Raw genomic sequence first — 19,966 nt, forward strand, 5'->3', positions numbered from 1 at the left:
TGGGAGCTCCATGGTCTGTTCAGATGGAAAGGTGGCACAACCTTAGGGAGGAACTTAGGATTGGTTCTAAGGACAACCTTCTCCTTATAGATGTTGTCGGGAGAGTGCTTGCAGCTCGCTAATGCGCCTAAGCTATGTAATGGCCATCAAGCAGGCCAACTTCCAGTAGAGAAACTAAAGTAGGCAAGAATTAATTGGTCAAAGAGTGGCCCAATAAGCCTGTTAAGGGCTACACTGAGATTCCACACATGAACAGGAGGGACTCTAGGGGTATCACCCGCTTGATGACATTCTTGAAGGCCTTGGCAAAGGGAATTCTTAAGAGGGATATGGATCAGGGACTCCACAAGAGACCAGAAGTCTCTGATCTCCACCACTCCCAAATGGCCTCCCCAACCCAGAAGTGAAGCATTGGACACCACTGTCAGGTCTGGGTGAGGAAGTAAGTGGGGTCTGTTACTGACTCAACTGTGATTCAGTAGCCTCCACGGCAGACCTCTTGCAGTCTCCTCCAAAATTTGAACATGATTGGAGAGGTCCCCTTGATGTTGGCCCAATTGAAACTTATACCACAGCAGAGCCTGCATATTTCATCTGGTGTGCTCGGCCAGCAGGATGCAGGAGACCATCAGTGCCTGCATCCTCAGAGTTGACCGCACCAAAATCCAGGACCAAAGCTGAAAGATCAGGATCATAGCCTGAATGTCCTGGACTCTCTTTCCTATGGGGAGAGGTTTCAAAACTTAACCGTGTCCAGAATGGCTGCATTGTAGAGAAGGGACTGAGAAGGAATCAGGTGACTTCAGCACCTTGACAGTGAACCTCAAAGATGACATGAGGTTGACCGTATTCTAGAGCTGGTTGACAACTGCTAGGGACAACCCCCCCTGCAACACCCAGTCGTCGAGACAGGAGAAGGCTGGCACTCATGACCTCAAAACTGAAAATGTGCATTTGTAAAGCGCATGTTCACCCATGAGCTTCTTGGCGCTGAATAACATGTTTATTGTTACCCAACTCAATGGTACTCAACTTATTGACCTCAGAAGGATGAAAAGCGGAGTGGATCCGCTGGGATTTGGACCTGTGACCATGAGGTCGAACATAGGCCCCTACAGTGGATGCATTAGTACACTAAGTCACCAGACCAGGCTCCAGTCCCACCATGAATTGCAGGTAATGCCGATGGGTCGGCAGGGCGGGTATATGGAAATAGGCATCCTGCCGGGCCAACATCACCATCCAGACTCCAGGGTTGAGGGCAGACAAGACCTGAGGTACAGTGAGCATTTTCAATTTCTCCTTTCGCAGGATGGCCTTGAGAGGGCACAGATCTAAATTAGGATGAAGGTCGCTGTCGTTCTTGGGCACCAAGAAGTAGCAGGAATAATAACCACAACCTACTTCTGGCACAGGCAACCTCTTGGTAGCCACTTTGGTCAAAACAGCTTGCACCTCCTCCTGCAAAACAGGGAGATGGTCATCAGCCAGTCGTTGGGGGGGTTGATGGAAGGCGTGGCAGGGTTTAAAGGAAGATAGGGCATAGTCCTTCCAGACAATCTGGAGTGTCCACCGTCTGATGTAATGTTTTGCCAACCCAGAATTGAAAGATTCTTCTCCCCATCCAGTGGCTGTGTTCCTGTAAGGGCAAGCAAAAGAGGATTGGCAGGCAGAGCTGCAGAGAGAGGAGTGTATTTCAGCACGCTAACCTTGGCCGCAGGTGTTGTGGGCGCCACACTGCTGGGTTCCCTGTGTGGCTGGATAGACTGGTGGGACAGAGTACATCTGCCAAAGAAAGGGGCAGTTGAACAGATGCTGTTGGAGGTGGGCAGACAGTACCCTCCTTTCTTTAAAGCGCTCCAGCACAGAATCAGCCTGGTCTCCAAACAGGCATGTCCACGAGTGAGGGCTGGAAATCGTAAATCATCAGGCACGCCAGTAAGGACTAGTTGCAAGTCCCAGTGGACGTGGAAACAGCATCCCAATGGAAGTGGACACAGCGCCCCAACAAAAAGCTGGCATTGACAGACTGGAGTATTAGACTGGTGGAAGAAAAGAGTTGCTTTCCAAATATGTCCACCTATATAGATTCTCCATCTGGGGGTGGTGATCATATTCAGTTTAGACCGACTCGTGGAGGCTTGCAGTACTGAACTTTCAGTGTAAGGGTGATGTGACAAAAAGGAAGGGTCCCCCGGAGCAGGGCAATGATGACTGGCAATTTGACCATTAACTGGGGGGCCACAACAACGTTTGGCTGAGGCCCCCAATAAGGTACTAATCAGTGGTTCATTAAACAAAAGGAGGGGCTCAGAAGATGTCTGCCCCGGTTGTAGGAGCTCTGTTAAGACACTGGCCTTAACCTCCATGGTGGGAGCTGGTTTTCGTACCAGTTATCATCCTGGTAGGGAAGTGCAAACTCATCCCCCTGGTCGTAGTCAATATTGGAGTCCGTTCTGAAAAGTGAATGTAGAGTATGCAACAAAACAGGGGATGGAGGGTCTACGGGAAACTTTAAAAGACCTGCGCAGATAAATTCCCCAGTGGTCACAGCTTGAGAGAAGTCCGGGGTACGGACGGACAGTACCGTGCCTCACATCCTGAGCTGTTGCCTTGTGTGGTGAGCTGCTCACTCACAATTTCCGGGTGACATTAATACAATTGTGAACCACCGCAACTAAGACAATTGGTATCTGTAGGTTGTATCTGTTTCAATCACACTACCAAGTGCTCTCATGATTATCAGTCACTTTCTTTTCACCATTTGCAGTAGCATTGAACATCTAGGACCTGAGGAAGTCCGTGATCTCATTAGGATTAACCTGGCCGAAACATGAAGGCCTGTTATCTGGATAAGTGCAGCTATATTTCTTAAACTAGACACGCACTGTTTTTTAATCTTGACACCAAGAGTTACCCGATAAAGTTCTTTATTTCTCCTGGTAGCCAATTTTAGATCACACATCACTTTAACTTCTTCATGCACTGCGCCCATCACTCAGAAACACTATTACACCTCACATCAGGTGGATCCTAGTAGATCCAACATTTGGTCAGTGTCTATATAAAAAACATCACTGAGCTCTTCCCTCACAGGGAGAGAGTTGTAGCCCTTGTTGCACTAGGTGTGTAACCAAGAGGAGATCCTAGATGATTAAGCATGATAAAATTCTGTCCTTTTAAAAGGATTACCTTTATGTATGAATACGAGTTTTTGCTTGTACTGTTTGCTCTTTAGCTTTTTTAAGCTTGCCAGGCCCGCGGATAACTGGTTGTTTTAATGCGAAGTACGTGCCATTCCTTTGGAGGTGCACGACTTTGTTCAAGGTCGAAGCGACGTCGGAAAGGACTATCAGGGTTTAATCCACCGGTGTTGAGGAGCCCAAGGCTGGCGACTGTGGCGGCTCCAAAAGCAGAGTAAGTAGTGGAGTCAGGGGCGAGATGGGCTCAGAGGGTCCACCTGGCAACAAGGGTGAACCCACCGGTGGTATTCCAGTGAGCCTCTCAGCTCTTTGGGGCACTAAGGCACACCAGAGGAAGTCAGAAGGCATCCAAAGAGCGTGAGCATAGCTGCACAGAACTCTTTGATCTGCTTAGGCGTGGCTAACGGCCCTAGTAACTTGGGTTGTGCCAGTGCCAGATGTGGGATCAGCTCTGAAATTGGTTGACTTCAATAGTGAAAATGGTGAGAGTGACGCTGCCCCTTTACCAACTCAGGCGAATAAGAGTGGCGCAAGGTGGTGGAATCCTGTTTAGATTCCAAGTGTTTTTACCTAGACTTATTTGACGACTTAAAATGACTACTGGACCAGTCTCTGGAACGACTAAGTCTTCTTCAAGAACAGGACTGAATTTTCCTAGTGGGCTGCAATTTGGAGCGGTCCAGGCGAGGAGTGCTCTAATGCTTTGCAATGTTAAGTTTCTCCTTGCGGTCCCTGTGGGAAAGTGCCATCTTTCTTGCATGGTATGCCTCCACTTTTTGCTGAAAAGCTGATGTGCTTTGACTGAGTGTGCCCGGGGCTCCTGCCAATAAGGTGCCATGGGCCTGCGTTCCTTCCCTAAAACTGTATTGAAGCTAAAACCCAATTGGCATCTCTGGCCACGTCAGCCCCTGGTAAATGGTAGCATGGGTACCCAGCGCATTGTAACCAGAGAAGACCCCTAAGGGCTGCAGCACTTATTGTGCCACCCTTAGGGGCCCTGCACCCTGACACACACACATTGCCTTTGCGGGCTGAGTGTCCTGGTGCATAACTAAACAAAGAGTCAACATGGCGCACATCCCTGTGTGCCATGTCAACAAACCCACTGCCCTGGCATACATCAGTCACCCCTCTAGCTGGGTGCCCTATGCCAATGGTGTGGGCACAGGTGCATGAGCCCTGAGCCCCTACAGTACCCAGGGCCATTCCTGGGCACTGTGAGTGCAGTGATGCCATTAAGAGTATATGGTGCTGGAAGGTTGTCATTACGAACTCCACAGCACCATAATGGCTACACTGAAGACTGACAAGTTTGATACCAAACTTCTCAGCACATTAAACTCACACTGATGTTAATGTAGGATTTCATTTAAAATGCACTACAGAGGGCATCTTAGAGATGCCCCCTGAAACCTAACCTACAATCCACGTCTTGTCTGAGAGGCTGCCTAGGCTGCCACACAGCAGACATGTTGCTGGACCTCTGGGTGGAGAGCCCCCCGCTCTCCTGGGCCTGCAACAATGCACATCCTGGGCCAGGTGCTAGGTCTCCTCCACCAGGATGGGCAGGGGGAAGCATCATAGGAATGACGCCCTTGTGAGCTTCTCTAGGCCACTTGCCTTACTCAGCAACTGGCCCCCACCAGTTCTGAACCCCACTCTGGCGGGAAGACTGGCAGGAAACCCTACGTCAGGAAAGGGGGTGTGCCAGCCTGTGCCAACTCCACCCCTCAGGTGGGAGAGGCGAGGTGAAGCACGACTCCGGGCTACTGCCATCTTGAGGATGGAGAGCCCTACCCACTCACAGCTAGGCTCCTGCCCCCTCCCACAGGAGAGGAGCAGGTTAAGTGGTGTACCCACCCCAGGACAGGGACCATTGGTCCCTGCCCTCACCCTACCTGTAACGCCCCTAAATGTATTATTTAGGGGCACCCTGAACCTTCCTTCCTCAGATCCCGATTTCGAAACAAGACCAAGAAGAAGACCTGCCGTGCAGCTGCTAACAAGAGGACAACATCAACTGACTTGGCCCCAGCCCTACCGACCTGTTGATCCTTGAACCTGCTCCTGCTAAATCCTGGCGTCTCCTGCGGACAGCAACCTCAAGAACCCCGGAGGACCTGCCTGCCTTGACCCTCTTAGAGACTGGGACTCCCATGGGCAGTGGTTCTGCTCAAACAGCAACACCCCGGGTGCCAGACAGAAACCGCAAATCCAGCCCACTCTGCACCCGCCTAGCCCGGCCTGTGCCCGAGTGGACAAAGACCCTGAGGACGTCCCCCCGGCGATTCTGACGCAGAATCCAGTGCCCAAGGATCCTCCACGATGACCCAGACAACGCCTGCAGCCTCAGAACCAGGGACCCCCCCCCCAAACCCCGACCAGTCGAGGGTAAGATTTCCCGACGCCAAAAGACACCCCTGCACCCAGCGCCCCCGGTCCCTTGTGCTCAACTCCGGGGTGCCTACCTACCCTCCAAGATCCCAACTTACCCCTCGAGTGTTGGCCGCTCCAGAAGATCCTCTGTCCCCGAGCCTGCAGCCTTTGTTCCCTTTTCAAGATATCCATTGAATAACATTGAGAGCCCAACGGCTCAAAAGCACCCTGCACCCAGCCGCCTGAGTGCCCCTGGCAGTGCAACCTTTGTCCTATCCAACTTCCCCATTTGCCCTGAGCAAGTGACCAGGAGCCCAGCTCCCACAGCCACGTGGCCTTCTAGCCAGCAGCCACCAACCGAAGGCCCCCTGCCTCTCATTGGATAACATTGGGCCTAACTACCTCTGCACCCGGCTGCCCCTGTGCCGCTGAGGGTGTACCAACTGTACCTACCTGACCCTGGGAGACCCCGAGTCTATGCCCAGAACCTTAACTCTGCCAGTCGAGTACTTACCTAAAAGCCGATAACTCACTTTTCTTCCATAGGCTAACATTGACTGGTTTCCCTTGGAAATTCTTCGAAGTGTGGAGTTTTGGAACTTTAAAATATTCACCTAAAATCAGCCGAACAACTAATTCTGATTTACTCACCTGTTATCAGGAGACCTCAGTGCTGCATCTTTTAGCCCAGCACAAACCCTGAAAAGTAATTTTTACTGTACATACCAGTAACCTGAATTTTCTTCCAAAGGAAACCATTGACCGTTTTTCTGTGAAATTTCTTCTAAGTGTCGATTTTGGCAAATTACAAATATTCTTTAAAAATCGTACCAACTAACAAAACGTAATTACTTACCTGTCTTAGATAGATGTCCTAGTGCTGAACCTAGGAGCCCAGTACTGGATTACAAAAGTAATGTGAATATACTTTACCTGCAAATTGAATTTCCTTCCATAGGATAAAATTGGTAATTTCAACTGAAAAAGTTTTTTTAAGTGTCAACTTTTAAAATACAATAATATTCCTTAAACATCACTACTATAACCAAAACGCTTTTACTTAACTGTTTAAAGGACATGTCCCAGGACTGAATCAAGGATTCAGTCTTGTGGTTAGAAAAGTAATCTACAAAGTAATCAATTGCATTTAACAAAAATTCCCTTTGAGCTCAATGTTGCATTGTGTTTGAAATTGTGTTGCCTATTGCATCAAACTGTAACTATTGCATTCAAAAAGTATTTAACTAAAGTAACTCATTCTGAGAGAGTATATTTTGATACCTTGTTGGTTCTAAAATAAATTGATACAAAACAATTGGCCTAGAGTTCCGTTCTTGAGTGTGTGAGACCATTTGCTGACTGAGTGTGTACAACAAATGCTTTACACTGTCCTCTGATACTGCCTTACTGCTCGACCAAGCTACCACTTTAGAGAGTAAGGTTAAATCTAACTTTAGCCTCTGCCAAATCTCTGGGGATTGGGGATTCTATACACACACTGTACCTTACTTTGGTCCAGTACATATAGAGACACTTTTTTACAGTCCCTGATGGCCCTTGGGTTCATCAACTCACAGTCGCTGCAGGCCTTGTAGTTGTGGCCCAACCCCAGCATCTCGAACATACCTGGCGGGGATCTGTCACAGACATCTGCTTCTGACAATCCCTACAGAGTTTAAAACCTGTCTTTGGAAGGGTGACATCCCTTGCACAAAGGAAACATTTGTAAAGGCAACAGTCTCTGAGAGACTTGAAGGCGCTCCAGATCCAAGTCTGGAGGTGCAGAAAGAAAAGAACTGATGTCAGTGCGTGGGAGAAGCATCTATATAGGGTCTGCACATCACTTATGGAGCAGAACGGCGTTGGTGTGGGGCTACACAGTGCTACCTTCCGGCGTGCAGAGGTACTGCTGAAAAGTTTTAGGATACAGTCTGATGCCTAGGAAATATGCAAAAGGTAAGGAATCTGTGGCCATAAGTCTCTATTAGAAACAAGTATACACATTTCACTGGGTTGTTTTTGTAGACGGAATGTGTTACATTTCAAACATAGATTCAGGTACAGTCTCAAATTATTGTTTTATTCTTATTATTCTTTAGCTGAACAGAGACCCCTTAGATCTGTGAAAGATTGAGGGACATTGGACTGTAATTGCGTTTCTGTGACACAACCCCTGTAGACAGCATAGTAAATTCCATACATCTGCACTTCTTACTAGAGGAGGACCAAATATACAGAACAAGGAATGTATGCAAGCATGCTTACCTCATCCTTTGCTTGGAATAAGTACTCCTTCCCGTCTGTTAAGCTATTAAAAAAAAAAAAAAAAGATCAGTCCTGGTCACTTTAAACAAGGCACACACAATTAAGATAGCACCTCTGAGACAATTCTGTTATTTGCACTGTTGGAAACGACACCGCAACAAAGAGAAGCAGGGCAGTATGAGCACCCATAAATAATGCAGTGGCATAAAGGCAATGAGAGGACCTCCATCAGATCCAGGCAGACATCCTGCTCAATACAGATGGCAGTCTAAGGTGAACAAGCCTTCCTGTTTTTCATAGACGTTTATGCTGTACGAAGCACAGGCGTCAGCGCAGATTCACATGCACCTTGAATAAGTACACCTTTCACGACATAAAAGACATGACTGACAACATTTCTACATCATATGAAGTATTACCATGAGTGCACACAACACATAACTAGGTTGAAGATACATTTCCAATATGTTTTAAGAGGTCATGATTCATCCTCATGGGTGAATTATTTTACAGCCCTCATTAGGGGGGCGATTACAAAAACCACACCACACTGGAATTGCTCAGTGACCAGGGCAAACCCTATGCTTGAATGATCGATCAACAGTATTTTTTTCTGATTGCTCACCAATAAATACGTTTGGGACCCAGTTCCTCACATTAAGACGTGTAACTTTGTTGTATCAAGGAGTGAATGTGGTAGCACACCAGGCTAGTTTTTTCAGTATATTTGGCCTTTACGAGCAGAAGATCCCTATATTGGCATACCGTTCCTTTTTGTACCTGCTGGTTTCTCTTTTTAGGGTACTCACCAGCTGTGAGTTTCCTTTTGAGAATACCAGCATGAATGAATGTTGAGCGCTCCTTTGGAAAATCTTAAGCCCATCGGTTGCTGCAGGTTCCTGCACTTCCCTCAGCGCATCACAGACATGCAAGCAGTCACTGTTCAGAGTCTGTGTGTATCTTTACTTTGAAACTCCAGCAGAAATGTAGGTGCAGCAGAAGATCTGGTTGGGTTGATAAGGGCCGGTCACTCTCAGTGGTTAGGATTTACATGCACTGAGGTGCCCTTCAAGGAGCAGCATTGTATCAGTGCAAGGATTCCATCACAACAGTTAGCGGCTTTCTGGATGCCAAATTAAGACAAGGTGATGCTAGCATTCTGCAATTCACGAGGAAAAAGAAACTAGTTATTTAGCTGTAATTGTGGTTTTGCAGCTTGAAACACTTTGGGAGCCACATGCTTTGTACATTTCCGCCAACTAGTGGTTAGGTCCAGAAATGTCGTGTTTACTTAAGACCCTTGTCTTGATTAGAGGTGGGTATGGGGTGCGATGGCTTGGACATTATAGTCAGAGCTCGTCTATGACGTGGCCTGTGATCCCACAATGCCCCTGTGCATGTTCAGCATGTAAAGACTATGTCTTCCCGTCGCTGGGTACGAAGGCGCATCGCTCGAGCTACCGTTTTTGTTGAAGATGGTCCCACAACACTTTCAGTGATTCAAATAACGATGTAGTTAAGTGAGTTTACAGTTTTCATTCACAGAATTGGCCTCTGCAGAGTAAAGGAAGATGTTTTGAATTCAAACAAAGCATCTCCTGATAATATCAGAGAAAACAAGAGCAGATACTTATTTGCTACTAAAAAGAGGATATTGGCTACATTTTGGCAATTTGGCACTCAGGAAGTGCCACTTGTTTCACAGATGGAGAAAATCAACAGCAAATTCCCCATTTCTAACTACCATTCTGATAATCTGCAAAATTGCCTAATGCTAAAAGCAGTGTCTAGAAGACATTAGTGACTCAATGCAAATTGATGTGGTCTAGAATCTAATCTCCAGACTTGGTCAAAGGTAATCCCAGCTCCCTCGCTTCTTGAAAGTGAGCTGGTCTTTCTGCATCAATTTTCTTGACAGCCTGAATTATTGCCTACACATCAGACAACTGTCAGCGTGTGCTATAGAAGAAGTTGTATTAGTTCATAGTGCAGCGATGCTAAGCTCCTGACTCCCCCTTTCTGAGGCTCTGTCTTCCAGCTTTACGCGAGAAATAAGTCTCCCAAACTGTCGAATGTATGAGTGATGTCTAAAAATATGAAAAGGCTTTTACAATTTGAGTCTTCTTCTAAAACACACAACATAGTGAAAATATGAATGTCTGTTGACAACAAGATAAACATCTCAATTCACTTTCTGCAGCATCACCTTTCGCTAACGCTTCATCATTAACTGTTGGACCTGCATCAAAATGTTTCAAGTTGAATGTATTGTGCAAGCAGTGACACCTGCGAGTGAGGATAGTCGGACAGACATGCTTCCATGGATGAGTCTCAAAAGTCTATCAATTAGAGATCCACGTTTAAATTCCTTTTTTTAGAGGGCCCATTTGGATTGTTGGACCAGCATTATCCATAGATGTGATTTGCTGTACCAGAGTGGTGCTGGTCATGTCTATCCCACAGGTAGTTCATGTGAAGATAGTAAAAAGGAGTGGGGGGAAACTGAATCCAAGAAAGATTCATGGTGAAACCCCATTTTGTTAACTGAAAAACACTGAATGTGAAGGGGAAAGTTATGGTTGAAGTGTATCACGATCAGATTGAAATTAGCCAATTACCTATACTGCAGACACCATTTTAAGTCTGTTTCTTTCTTGATAATGTGTATGGTCTGAGGAATTGGGTATACCACAGCATACTCTGGTAAGAAACCTGCATGCTCCCCTTCCTCTTCACTATGGAGACTGGGAATGGAAATTGCTTGTGAATCTCCAATGGATTCAACCTGCAAAACTATTGTCAGAGGCAAGTAAGTTGTCACTGTTTCATCCTGAAACTGTTTGTGGTTCAAGTGTTGTACATCAGCCGCACAACAGCACTTCTCCCCATATGGAGAGGGATGTGAAGTGGAAGAGAAAGGATATGGATTTTGTAACATTGCCTGCTAAACTGCAGCTTCCTGCTTAGGCTGAACATTGACAACGTAATATCCAGTTAAAGTATGAGCTTAAAAACGTGGCTGTCCTGCATTTTTCACATCAAGACATTGCTAATCGAAGCTAAAGACTGTTATTTATTATATGTAGGATATCTTGTTTTCCCAGAAGTGCTTTTCGAGCTAAAGAATAACATAAGTGAGTAAAATTCACAATCCAGCTTTCTTTTCTACGCTATAGGATTGATCTTGTTTTGTTAAGCAAGTGACACTGAGAGTTGATGTGACTCTTAATCCCTTTGTCCTAGCAATGTAAAGCACAGAATCTTCCTAACCTCTAGGGCACGGAGAACTTTTCCATCTGCTGATTATGGATGGTGGAAAAATGAAATTAAGTCAAGAGTTTGATTGACAGAATGCGGATTCTGCTTTTCGGATAATCTTCAGATTTATTTATTTTTATTTATTTTTAAAGTTTTATATAGCGCGAACAAGATCTTTGCAGATATCAGAGCGCTTTACAGAAACAGTAGGTAGGGTAAACAAACTCTTGAAAGCAATATAATATTCGGTAGTGGGTGAGTTGCAAAATAGGGTAGCAATCGCACAAGAGTATGCACACTAATAACAATCAAGAAACAATAATATAGAAGCCGTGCAACGTCGACTCGAATAAGATTATAGCACCCCAGGGGGTGAGTAAACACACTGTTGAAAACAGAATAGTAGTCAGTAGTGAGTAAATTGCAAGTTAGTAAAGCACTCAAGTCATAGTGTACAGCCCTAATAAACAATCTGGAAACCAATAATATAGCATCCGTGCAATGATTTTGATCTAGTAGCTGTCATAAAAGAGTCTAACATAGATAGGCATTCAGGTAGCCGATAATATAGGAGCCATGTACTGTCATTGTTCCAGTAGCAATAGGGATCAGGTGAACTTAGCCATAAGGATGGCTTTTACCTCTTTCTTGAAGAGTACAGTGGAGGGGATAAGCCTAGTTTCTGGCGGGAGTGCATTCCAGATCCTAGGTGCCATTCCTGAGAAGGAGCGCTTGTATGTTTTTTCCTTCCGGAATCTACGGGGTTTCAGGAGGAGATTCTTTGTGCTTCTGTTGGATCTTGAGCCTCCTGATAAAGTCAGCTTGTGAGTGAGGTAGTTGGGTGACTTGTGGTGTACGGCCGAGTGTGTCATACAGGCAATTTTCGGCTGAATTCTGGTTTCAAAAGGCAGCCAGTTCAGGGCTTTTAAGTCAGGGGATATATGCGAGTGTTTTCTTGAACCAGTGATGAGTCTCGCACGGGTCCTCAAAACCTCTCTGCCCTTATTTATCAGCAAAAAAGGCTGCTGCACAGTGAGAGCTTGAAGTCCACTAACTCTACATAATGAGGTGATTGTCATTACCAATACAACTTGTGCACTGACTGAAATGGAAGTGCCTTCAATCTAGTTAACACTGCACAAATTCCATGCTGGTGAGTGTCGTTGTGCAATAACTTTCCTACACCTCTCAAAAATGTCCATTGCGGGTATCATGCAAATGAAAGTTGCCTTCCTCTTGGAATATGCTCTTTGGACTCCAAAATTCCCCACAATATATACATAATTTAAGTGAATGGTGAGTTCATGTAACATCTATACCCGTATGTCCTGTGAAGTGGGTGGATTTTTCCTCCTTGTACAGATCAGGACAAACACCTTCTACTTTGTTGAGCAATATCTTCCCGTCTCCCATATATTCTACATACATCTTGATGGATTTTTCAAATCCCAAAACTATGGCTTCAGGAGCAATGCTGCCAAGTTCAGTTACTTAGGGACAGAATAGGTGAATTAACAATCAAAGTCAAGAGACAGTATTGTGTTGCCAATTTTCAGTGTCGTTTTGAGACATTCACCAAGCTTCAAAAACATATCTGTCTGGCCCATGTCAGTAATAATGACACGTGTTGTGTGAGTATCTGCACCTTTTGATCACCTGTGTTATGAGTGGCACTGGGGACAGCACAAGCAACTGTCTTGTACCAGCTGATTGACAGCATATTGTCCATCCAGCGTACCTGCAGCTAAATGTATGCTAACTCTGAACATTTTCTGCTTTCAATTGTTGACAGTTCGTTTAATCCGTAAAAATGCTGTGCAGAACATCTGGATTTATCTCCCATTTTTTAACGCTTTCTAGTTTATGTTATCCCTTTTCTTTACTGTTCAATTTGTCACTTATAATTCAAAGCAGCTGGCGGAAAAACACTCTAAACATGCTCTGCACCAAGTAGGCAATTTGAGCTTCTGGTATCAGTCATCCTGAGCCATTTCGAGCAACCTACTTTTGTACCCAAATTAATTTTTGGGGTAAAAAGATGATAGTCTTAACCAAACACTATATTTCAGGATTATGCAAAGACAATCATTCTGAGAGAGGCTTGCATATCAAAATCTGCAAATACCTTGCCTGGACCTAGTATGAAAACATATTCTTGTGCGGCCGTCCTTGTTTAATAAACATGTGTTCCCTTACATGTCACAGAAGTTTGCACTTACACTAACCATGGGGGTTTTTGGGATCTGATTCCAATTGATGTTTCAGTTGGTGGAAGAGTTATAGCCCTGCAGGAGTCAGGATGGATGGGCGAAACCAGTTGCAGCTCGGGTTGAAGGTTCAAGGAGTGGATTTGCATGGTGCACTTGTCTGCAGATTAGAACCATGTTGGCTAACCTGATGGCCTCACACAATCTAATGCTGCCCCTTTTCGAGTCACTCACACAGCTCAGAGCTAAAATGCACTGAGTGTCCACCCTGGCCGAAGCCCATCACCAAGCCTTATTGACCAACTTGAGGATTTTTGTGCAGGTTTATGCTCTGGGGCTTGCACCAAATATAAACAAAATACTAGGAAAATGGTAGCTCCTCAGTGATCCTGTAAAACAGCCTACTCCTCCAAGAGTAGGCTAGGGTTTTCAATTCTTGAAAGGAACCCAAACCACCTGCCTTAATTACTTGCTGAATGATTCTTACAATGGAGATCTGGCCGTGCAAAAGAGACAGATTATGGTGACTGATATTACTTGGCTCAGAATCTGATTAATATGACAAAATCACACAAACTCTGTGAAAGCCAAACAATAAAGACAACATCAAGAGAGGTTCAATTATTTGACCAAGACATGGAGAGCCACCCAGTTATTTCTCAAGGAGGTCTCCTCACCCAAGCTTGAAGACATTTTTCCGCTTCTTATAGTCGTGGGCTACTGTGCACGTTGCCCCGACCAGGCTGATTGGTACCTCTCCATGGTAAGGAATGCCTGCACTGGCGCTTTTTGCATCTTTGTAGAACCCCAGGCTGTTTTTACGCAAAATGCAGTGGACGTTCTGCCAAGACCTGCAAGGACATAAAAATGGCATTGGTAAACAGCAGTTGTGGGTGCATGGTTTAGGATATATTCTTATCACTCCTTTAAAAGAATAATTATAAACATGGCCACTTTCGCACACAGAGACAGAATCATGCATGGGCTGTGGATTTATGCCCGTGTGTTAACATATTGTGTACTCACTCTCCTTTCACATAACACAATCAATGTAAAAGACTTGCATTTACAGAAAAAGCACTGCTTACCGTATACCTTTGTCTCAGTAATTCAACCAAGACTGTCCTAAAGTAACAAATCTGCGTAGGACTGTTTTGCAGGGTGGAGAGGAACAAAGTGAACATGGGGAGTCAGAATAATGTCTTTCAATATTAGATGCTTTCTCCAATGGTTTCTTCAAAATGTTTAACTATATTGCACAAACTTCACATGCAGTCGAGATGACACTGAGTAGGTGTCCAATAAAATGGTGAAAAGAGGTTAGTTTCTGTTTCATAAAACTGAAAGCTAGAGGGTCCCAAGGGCACAACCTTAAGCTACACAATTGATTTTGGAGACCAATGACATTCCTGATTTACTTAGCAGATCTGCATTGCGCCTGATGATGTTGAGTTGTTTGTGCGACTGCACATCTTTGTTAGAGGGGTTTGCTAGTAGACCTCATTGCTGGCAATGACAGAAGGCTTGAGGTTCAGCAGCTGGCAATGCTTCAGCTGTGTACATACTGTGGAGGGTAAGGAACAGAAGTCCATAAGAAGTGCAACAAGGAAGTGGTTGAGAGTCAGCGAGTGCTAGAGAGGTCAGACAATTTCACGCATAGAGCAGGGCCTGTCTGCCTCCAGTTGAGAAGAGAGTTGCGAGCACTAAATACGGCCAGCGTCTCAACACAGTAAGTAGTATGCAACTCTTATCTGACCACCGATGTTAGTAGGGTTAGAGAAGTGCAGACACTGCGGTTGAGAGACCATGGTTTCCAGTCCCTTTTCCCCTTTGTGATCTATCTTCCCAAGTATATACAAGAGTAAGTGCTGACAGTCTAAAGAGTACAGTTGTTGTCAGACAAAGGGGGTGTTGGTGGCTCCTGGTTTCCAAACACCTACATTGCCAAGAGCCTCAGGCAGCGAACCAGTGAATGTGTTAGTTTTCGGACCTCACATGTAGAGCTGCTCAAGTAGGGCTGACAGAAGGGTGCTTTAGGAAACAGATCACATAGGGGATACTAAGCAATCAGGAAAACAAGATCTAGCTGTTAGGGTGTGCAACTGCTCTGGTGTGATCAACAAAGAATGCTCAAAGTATACGCTTCAGCTGTCCCTTGAAACACACCACAGGTTTTCACCTCAGATAGCGCAGTTGTCCCCTTAGTAATAGGGTTGCTAAAGCTATTAAACCTAAAGCACGATAGCAGCCTCTCATGTTAACCTATGGAACAGGTGTGTACATAGGGTATCTAGTTGCTGTGTGCAGATACGGTGGAGCTTTCACTCTGGCTGGAAAGAGGAAATCTATGTCACAGTAAGCCAAATATCATCAGAGAATGCATTTTTACAGGCATACAACGTCAGAAGATAATTTCCTCCAGTTACATTTGTTTCCTCTCAAAGATCATCAATTTGATAATAATTACCCTCAAAGTAACTTTTCCTATTGTCATTACTTTTCCAGGGAAGAGGAATGAAAAACATGCATTTTTCGATTGCCCTCCATAATACAAGTAACTTCTGGGTGAAGACCTGTAAATCATTCTAACTTCATGAACATTTAAACAGAGGTCCTTTTACAGTTTGTAATGGGACAACGAAGGACAATGACTTGGATATTTCTCATGCAATTGCTGAGGATTCACCCAGGTAGTCTGAATTATTCTCAACATTACATATTCCTTCTCTTGACTAAATTCTTGTTCCCAGTTTTTCATCTTTGTTCAATGTATGATTTTATGTCACAATAATGTAGCCACTACAAATGGTATCCTGATAATTGCATTTCAATACGGTATTCGTTTGAATTATTTATAAATTGGATTGACAACAGTAGAATTTGACAATCAAATAAGATAATAGTTAAGCCAGCCACCCGAACAAAACCAACAAACAGGCACTGGTGCTTTCTGTTCTCCTCCTGGTCTTCATTCTTGGACTGTGAATCACATTTAGGGGGTAACTAACAAATGTCCATAGATGGAGTACACTGAAAGAGTCCTGTTCAAATACATTGCAACCTTTGTGTTATCTGCTAGAAATAAAACATTCAAATCAAACAATGCTAGATGTGCAGCTAACTGGATTGCAAATAGTAGCATATGGTATGTGCTAGCAGCATGACTGAGTGACGGGACAACTGGGAGAACTGCCAGGTCATGCCACCCAAGATCAATACTATTAGCCAGATGGTAATGAATTCATAATAACTACCAACTGGAAAACTATTTAATTTAGTGACAGCGAAGGGAGCCTTCCCTCACTGTAACACAACAAAGCGATGGAGAAGGCTGGCCAGGCACCTGAAATCAGAAAACAAACGCGGGTGCACCAAAATAGTTGATCAGGAAATGCCAGAAACAGTGGCCAAGGTCACTGACCTGTTGGCAGCTTTTTTGGCTTGCGATTCCATCTCCTGCTTGCGGCAGAGCATCCCTTCCATTTGCTCTGTGGATGGTGGCTCAGTAGGCGACCTCAGGGGCAGGGTTGCAGAGTGTGGGGTGTCTGACAGAAGACCAGATTTGGGGCGATTCTTGGGCGATGGGGCCGGGCTCCCATTTCCATCCTTGATTAAGATATCTGCCCTTGTACCATTTGTAGCATCTGATGTTTCATATGGCTAAAAGAAAAAAAAAGAATTACTTTGTTTGAAGGTGACAGCAGTCTGCGCTTGCTAATCTGCAATAAATTGATGAACTCAAGGACAGTGAAGTCAGCTTGCAAATCCTGAACTCTGCCAGATGGGCATCATCTTTACAGCACCGCATTTCCATACGAGGAGACACTCAAAAGCTTAGCCTGAATTTTTGCCATCAAAACCCTCTGAGCTGTTGTAAGTGACTGTATTGCCTTCAAGGACACCGCATATGGCTGAGCATGTCAGTCATACCTGCAAACTTGCTGAGAAAAGTAAGAGCACCCCCAAAGGACTTACAGGCACTTCCGATAAACTGCTATCATCCAGTTTCCTTGTGTCAGTGGAGGGCTGTGAAGAGAAAGTACAGACACATTAATGGAAGCAAATACACTAAATCCACAGCAAAATCATATTCATGAGAAATAGTCATACTAGTACTCCATCCAAAACAGCGAAATCCCTTAATGCAGCACCCTAAGTAATCAAACAAAAGCCAGTGACTTCCACCAACTAACTCCTCGATAGGGCTTCTTGCTGCAAGTTTGGTGTGATCTAAATCGGCAAAGCAAAAACAAAGTCATCTTGGTTATTAAATCTTAGTAGAATACCTATTCTGGAATACTATCTTAAGTCAAAGGGGATTTCAAAGTTGAAGACTTTCCAATCTCCAACCTATGGCATAATTTAAAAGGCCTCTATGCTATCAATTTTTTGATAATAAACATATCCATATTTTTTTACATTACCTGCCAGTAGGTAGTTATAGTTACGACCTAGCTTCTATAGGAAGAGTGTTTTTTCATTTGATAATACCTTTGGCGTTGTTTGACAAATCCCGGCAACATTTTCACAACTAGTAATAGGCTCTCTCCGGCCGCTGACTTGAAAGTTTCCTGATGATCCATCAAGCAGGAGCAGAGAAAAAGGGTGGGGTGGGGTGTCGGAACATATTTTCTCTATGTAAATTTCCATCAAAACACTAGACTTGGCTACAGCCTGAACTGCTGAACGGAATTTGGCAGGAAGGTAGATGTTGATCCAGATTTGTATACACAGGGACACGGATCCGACAGCCCCCGTTTTCAAATCGGATTGGCTGCCAACACTTCAAATCAGGAAGTGATGTCAGCCATCTTAGGACTCCGCTTCCGCTGAGTTCCAGAAAACAAATTAAGAAAAAGAGAGAAGGGGACAGAGTATGAAAATCCTGAACCCCTAGGACTCGGGTGGGGGAGGATGCCCCCAAGAGACCCCACCAGGGTCAAAATCCTTATTTTTAAAAAAAAGAACATTTTGGCTGGAGTCTCATTGAAGCAGTGGCTACTGCTGAATTTTTTTTTAAAAAGGACGTGCGGGCTCCTGTGTTTCTCTATTCTTTAGCCCCTGGGTGGGCCAGGTCCAGGGCGAATGCACCCATACATATTTTAAACAAATGGGGAGGGGGTAGGGTCTAGTGGACTCCCCCATGCCTCAGGGCCCACCACATTTGTGAGGCTTATTCCTAAATATTGAGGGTGGGGGGAGGTCTTGAGGACCCCCGTGCCCTGGGGACCCCCACCTCCCCGGGGCTAATCCATAAAATACAGAGGGGCCTCGTGGACCCCCGTGCCCCAGGGACCACCACCTCCAGAAAGCTGCTTAATTCTGAATTGGGGGAGGGCTTAATGGACCCCCCAGGTTGTAGGGACAACCAAAACCTCCTATTAACTCCAGGAAGTCCCACACAGCGGGAGTGCTGAGAGTTTGTTGGAGGCCACTCCCACTTTCTCCACCACTGAGCAAACACGCCTTCTGGTACACTATTGGCTGGGGGATGAAGCCCCTGTGGATGCTGAGGATCCTTGGGGGCCAAGAACCCCTCCTGTTACCTACAGTAAATGCCACACAGCGGGATTACTGAGCGCTGGTCGGAGGACCCGCACTCTTTCTCCACCACTCTGAAAACATGACTACTAGTTAAAAAACCTTAAAAAGTCACTTAAAAATCTAAAGGTAACAGGGACGTTATAGTTAGGAATAGAATTTTAAAAAAACATGAGAATTCACTGAAAAAAACAGGTTAGAGGGACAATTGGCTTAGGCTCAGATTTTCCTCCTGCAAAACTATAGAAATATGTGAGGTCATAAGCAGTGCATTTCGGGCGAAAGTTAAAGTTATCTCAGGTAAATATACCTGCTGAATTTCTATGGCTTTGTACGAGTGAAATCTGAGCCTAACTATAACATCCCTGTAACCTTTGATTTTATCAGTGTGTGTGTGTCTGTGGTGTGTGTGTGTATATATATATTGTGCTAGATGTTACAGGATTGTATACATGCATTGCACAAAATCAAGGCACTCAAGCAGTTGAATATTTTCTTAAAAGTCGATCACTGAAATACACTTTGCATAATCAGATGCTTCTTAAATTCATTCCTTTCTGTCTCAACAACAATATTTTTATTTTTCAAAAACAACATTACAGACAGATCAGAGGGATGGCGATGGGAACCTGCTTCGCCCCCAGCTGCGCAAACTTGTTCGTCGGCTGGTGGGAGAAGCAGGTAGCCTGAGCCGACGAGAATTACCCATGGGTTCAATCTATCATCGGGTGGTACAGATACATCGATCTGTTTATTTTCTGGAAAGGCACTAAAGAGGACGCAGAAGCATATATTGAACATCTAAATGTTAACAATCTTAACTTACATTTCAGTGGTCACATTGGCAATAATGAAGTTGCCGTTCTAGATGCGAAAATCACTATCAGAGTAGGCAAGATTTGTACTTCCCTATTCCGTATAACCACAGCTGGAAACTCTATTTTAGAGGCATCCAGCTGTCATCCAAAACCTCGCACAGCATCCCCTATGGCGAGTTGCTGCGCTTGAAACGGAACTGTACCTTGGAACAGGATTTTGAGATTGCAGCAAAAGAATGCAAGGAAAGGTTCATAAAAAGAGGATACTCTGAATCCAATTTGGTACAAACTTTGGAGA

The 19,966-nt window shown here is 44.8% G+C and overlaps 1 protein-coding gene across 2 annotated transcripts in view; it reads right to left on the reverse strand.

The window, feature by feature from the left end:
• The window catches only part of SPTBN2 (spectrin beta, non-erythrocytic 2), a 994,900-nt gene that overhangs the window by 14,050 nt on the left and 960,884 nt on the right, over window positions 1–19,966 (reverse strand). For both annotated transcript variants that reach the window (XM_086938557.1, XM_086938558.1), the window contains exons 33-36: window positions 17,285–17,335; window positions 16,731–16,969; window positions 13,987–14,160; window positions 7,845–7,887 (exon numbers count right to left, since the gene is read on the reverse strand). In XM_086938557.1, coding sequence (XP_086794683.1) covers window positions 7,845–7,887; window positions 13,987–14,160; window positions 16,731–16,969; window positions 17,285–17,335 — 507 coding nt within the window. The remainder of the gene's footprint in view (window positions 1–7,844; window positions 7,888–13,986; window positions 14,161–16,730; window positions 16,970–17,284; window positions 17,336–19,966) is intronic.

The sequence above is a fragment of the Lissotriton vulgaris genome, chromosome 9 (assembly GCF_964263255.1).
Source record: "Lissotriton vulgaris chromosome 9, aLisVul1.2, whole genome shotgun sequence".
In the NCBI taxonomy this organism is placed as follows: domain Eukaryota; kingdom Metazoa; phylum Chordata; class Amphibia; order Caudata; family Salamandridae; genus Lissotriton; species Lissotriton vulgaris.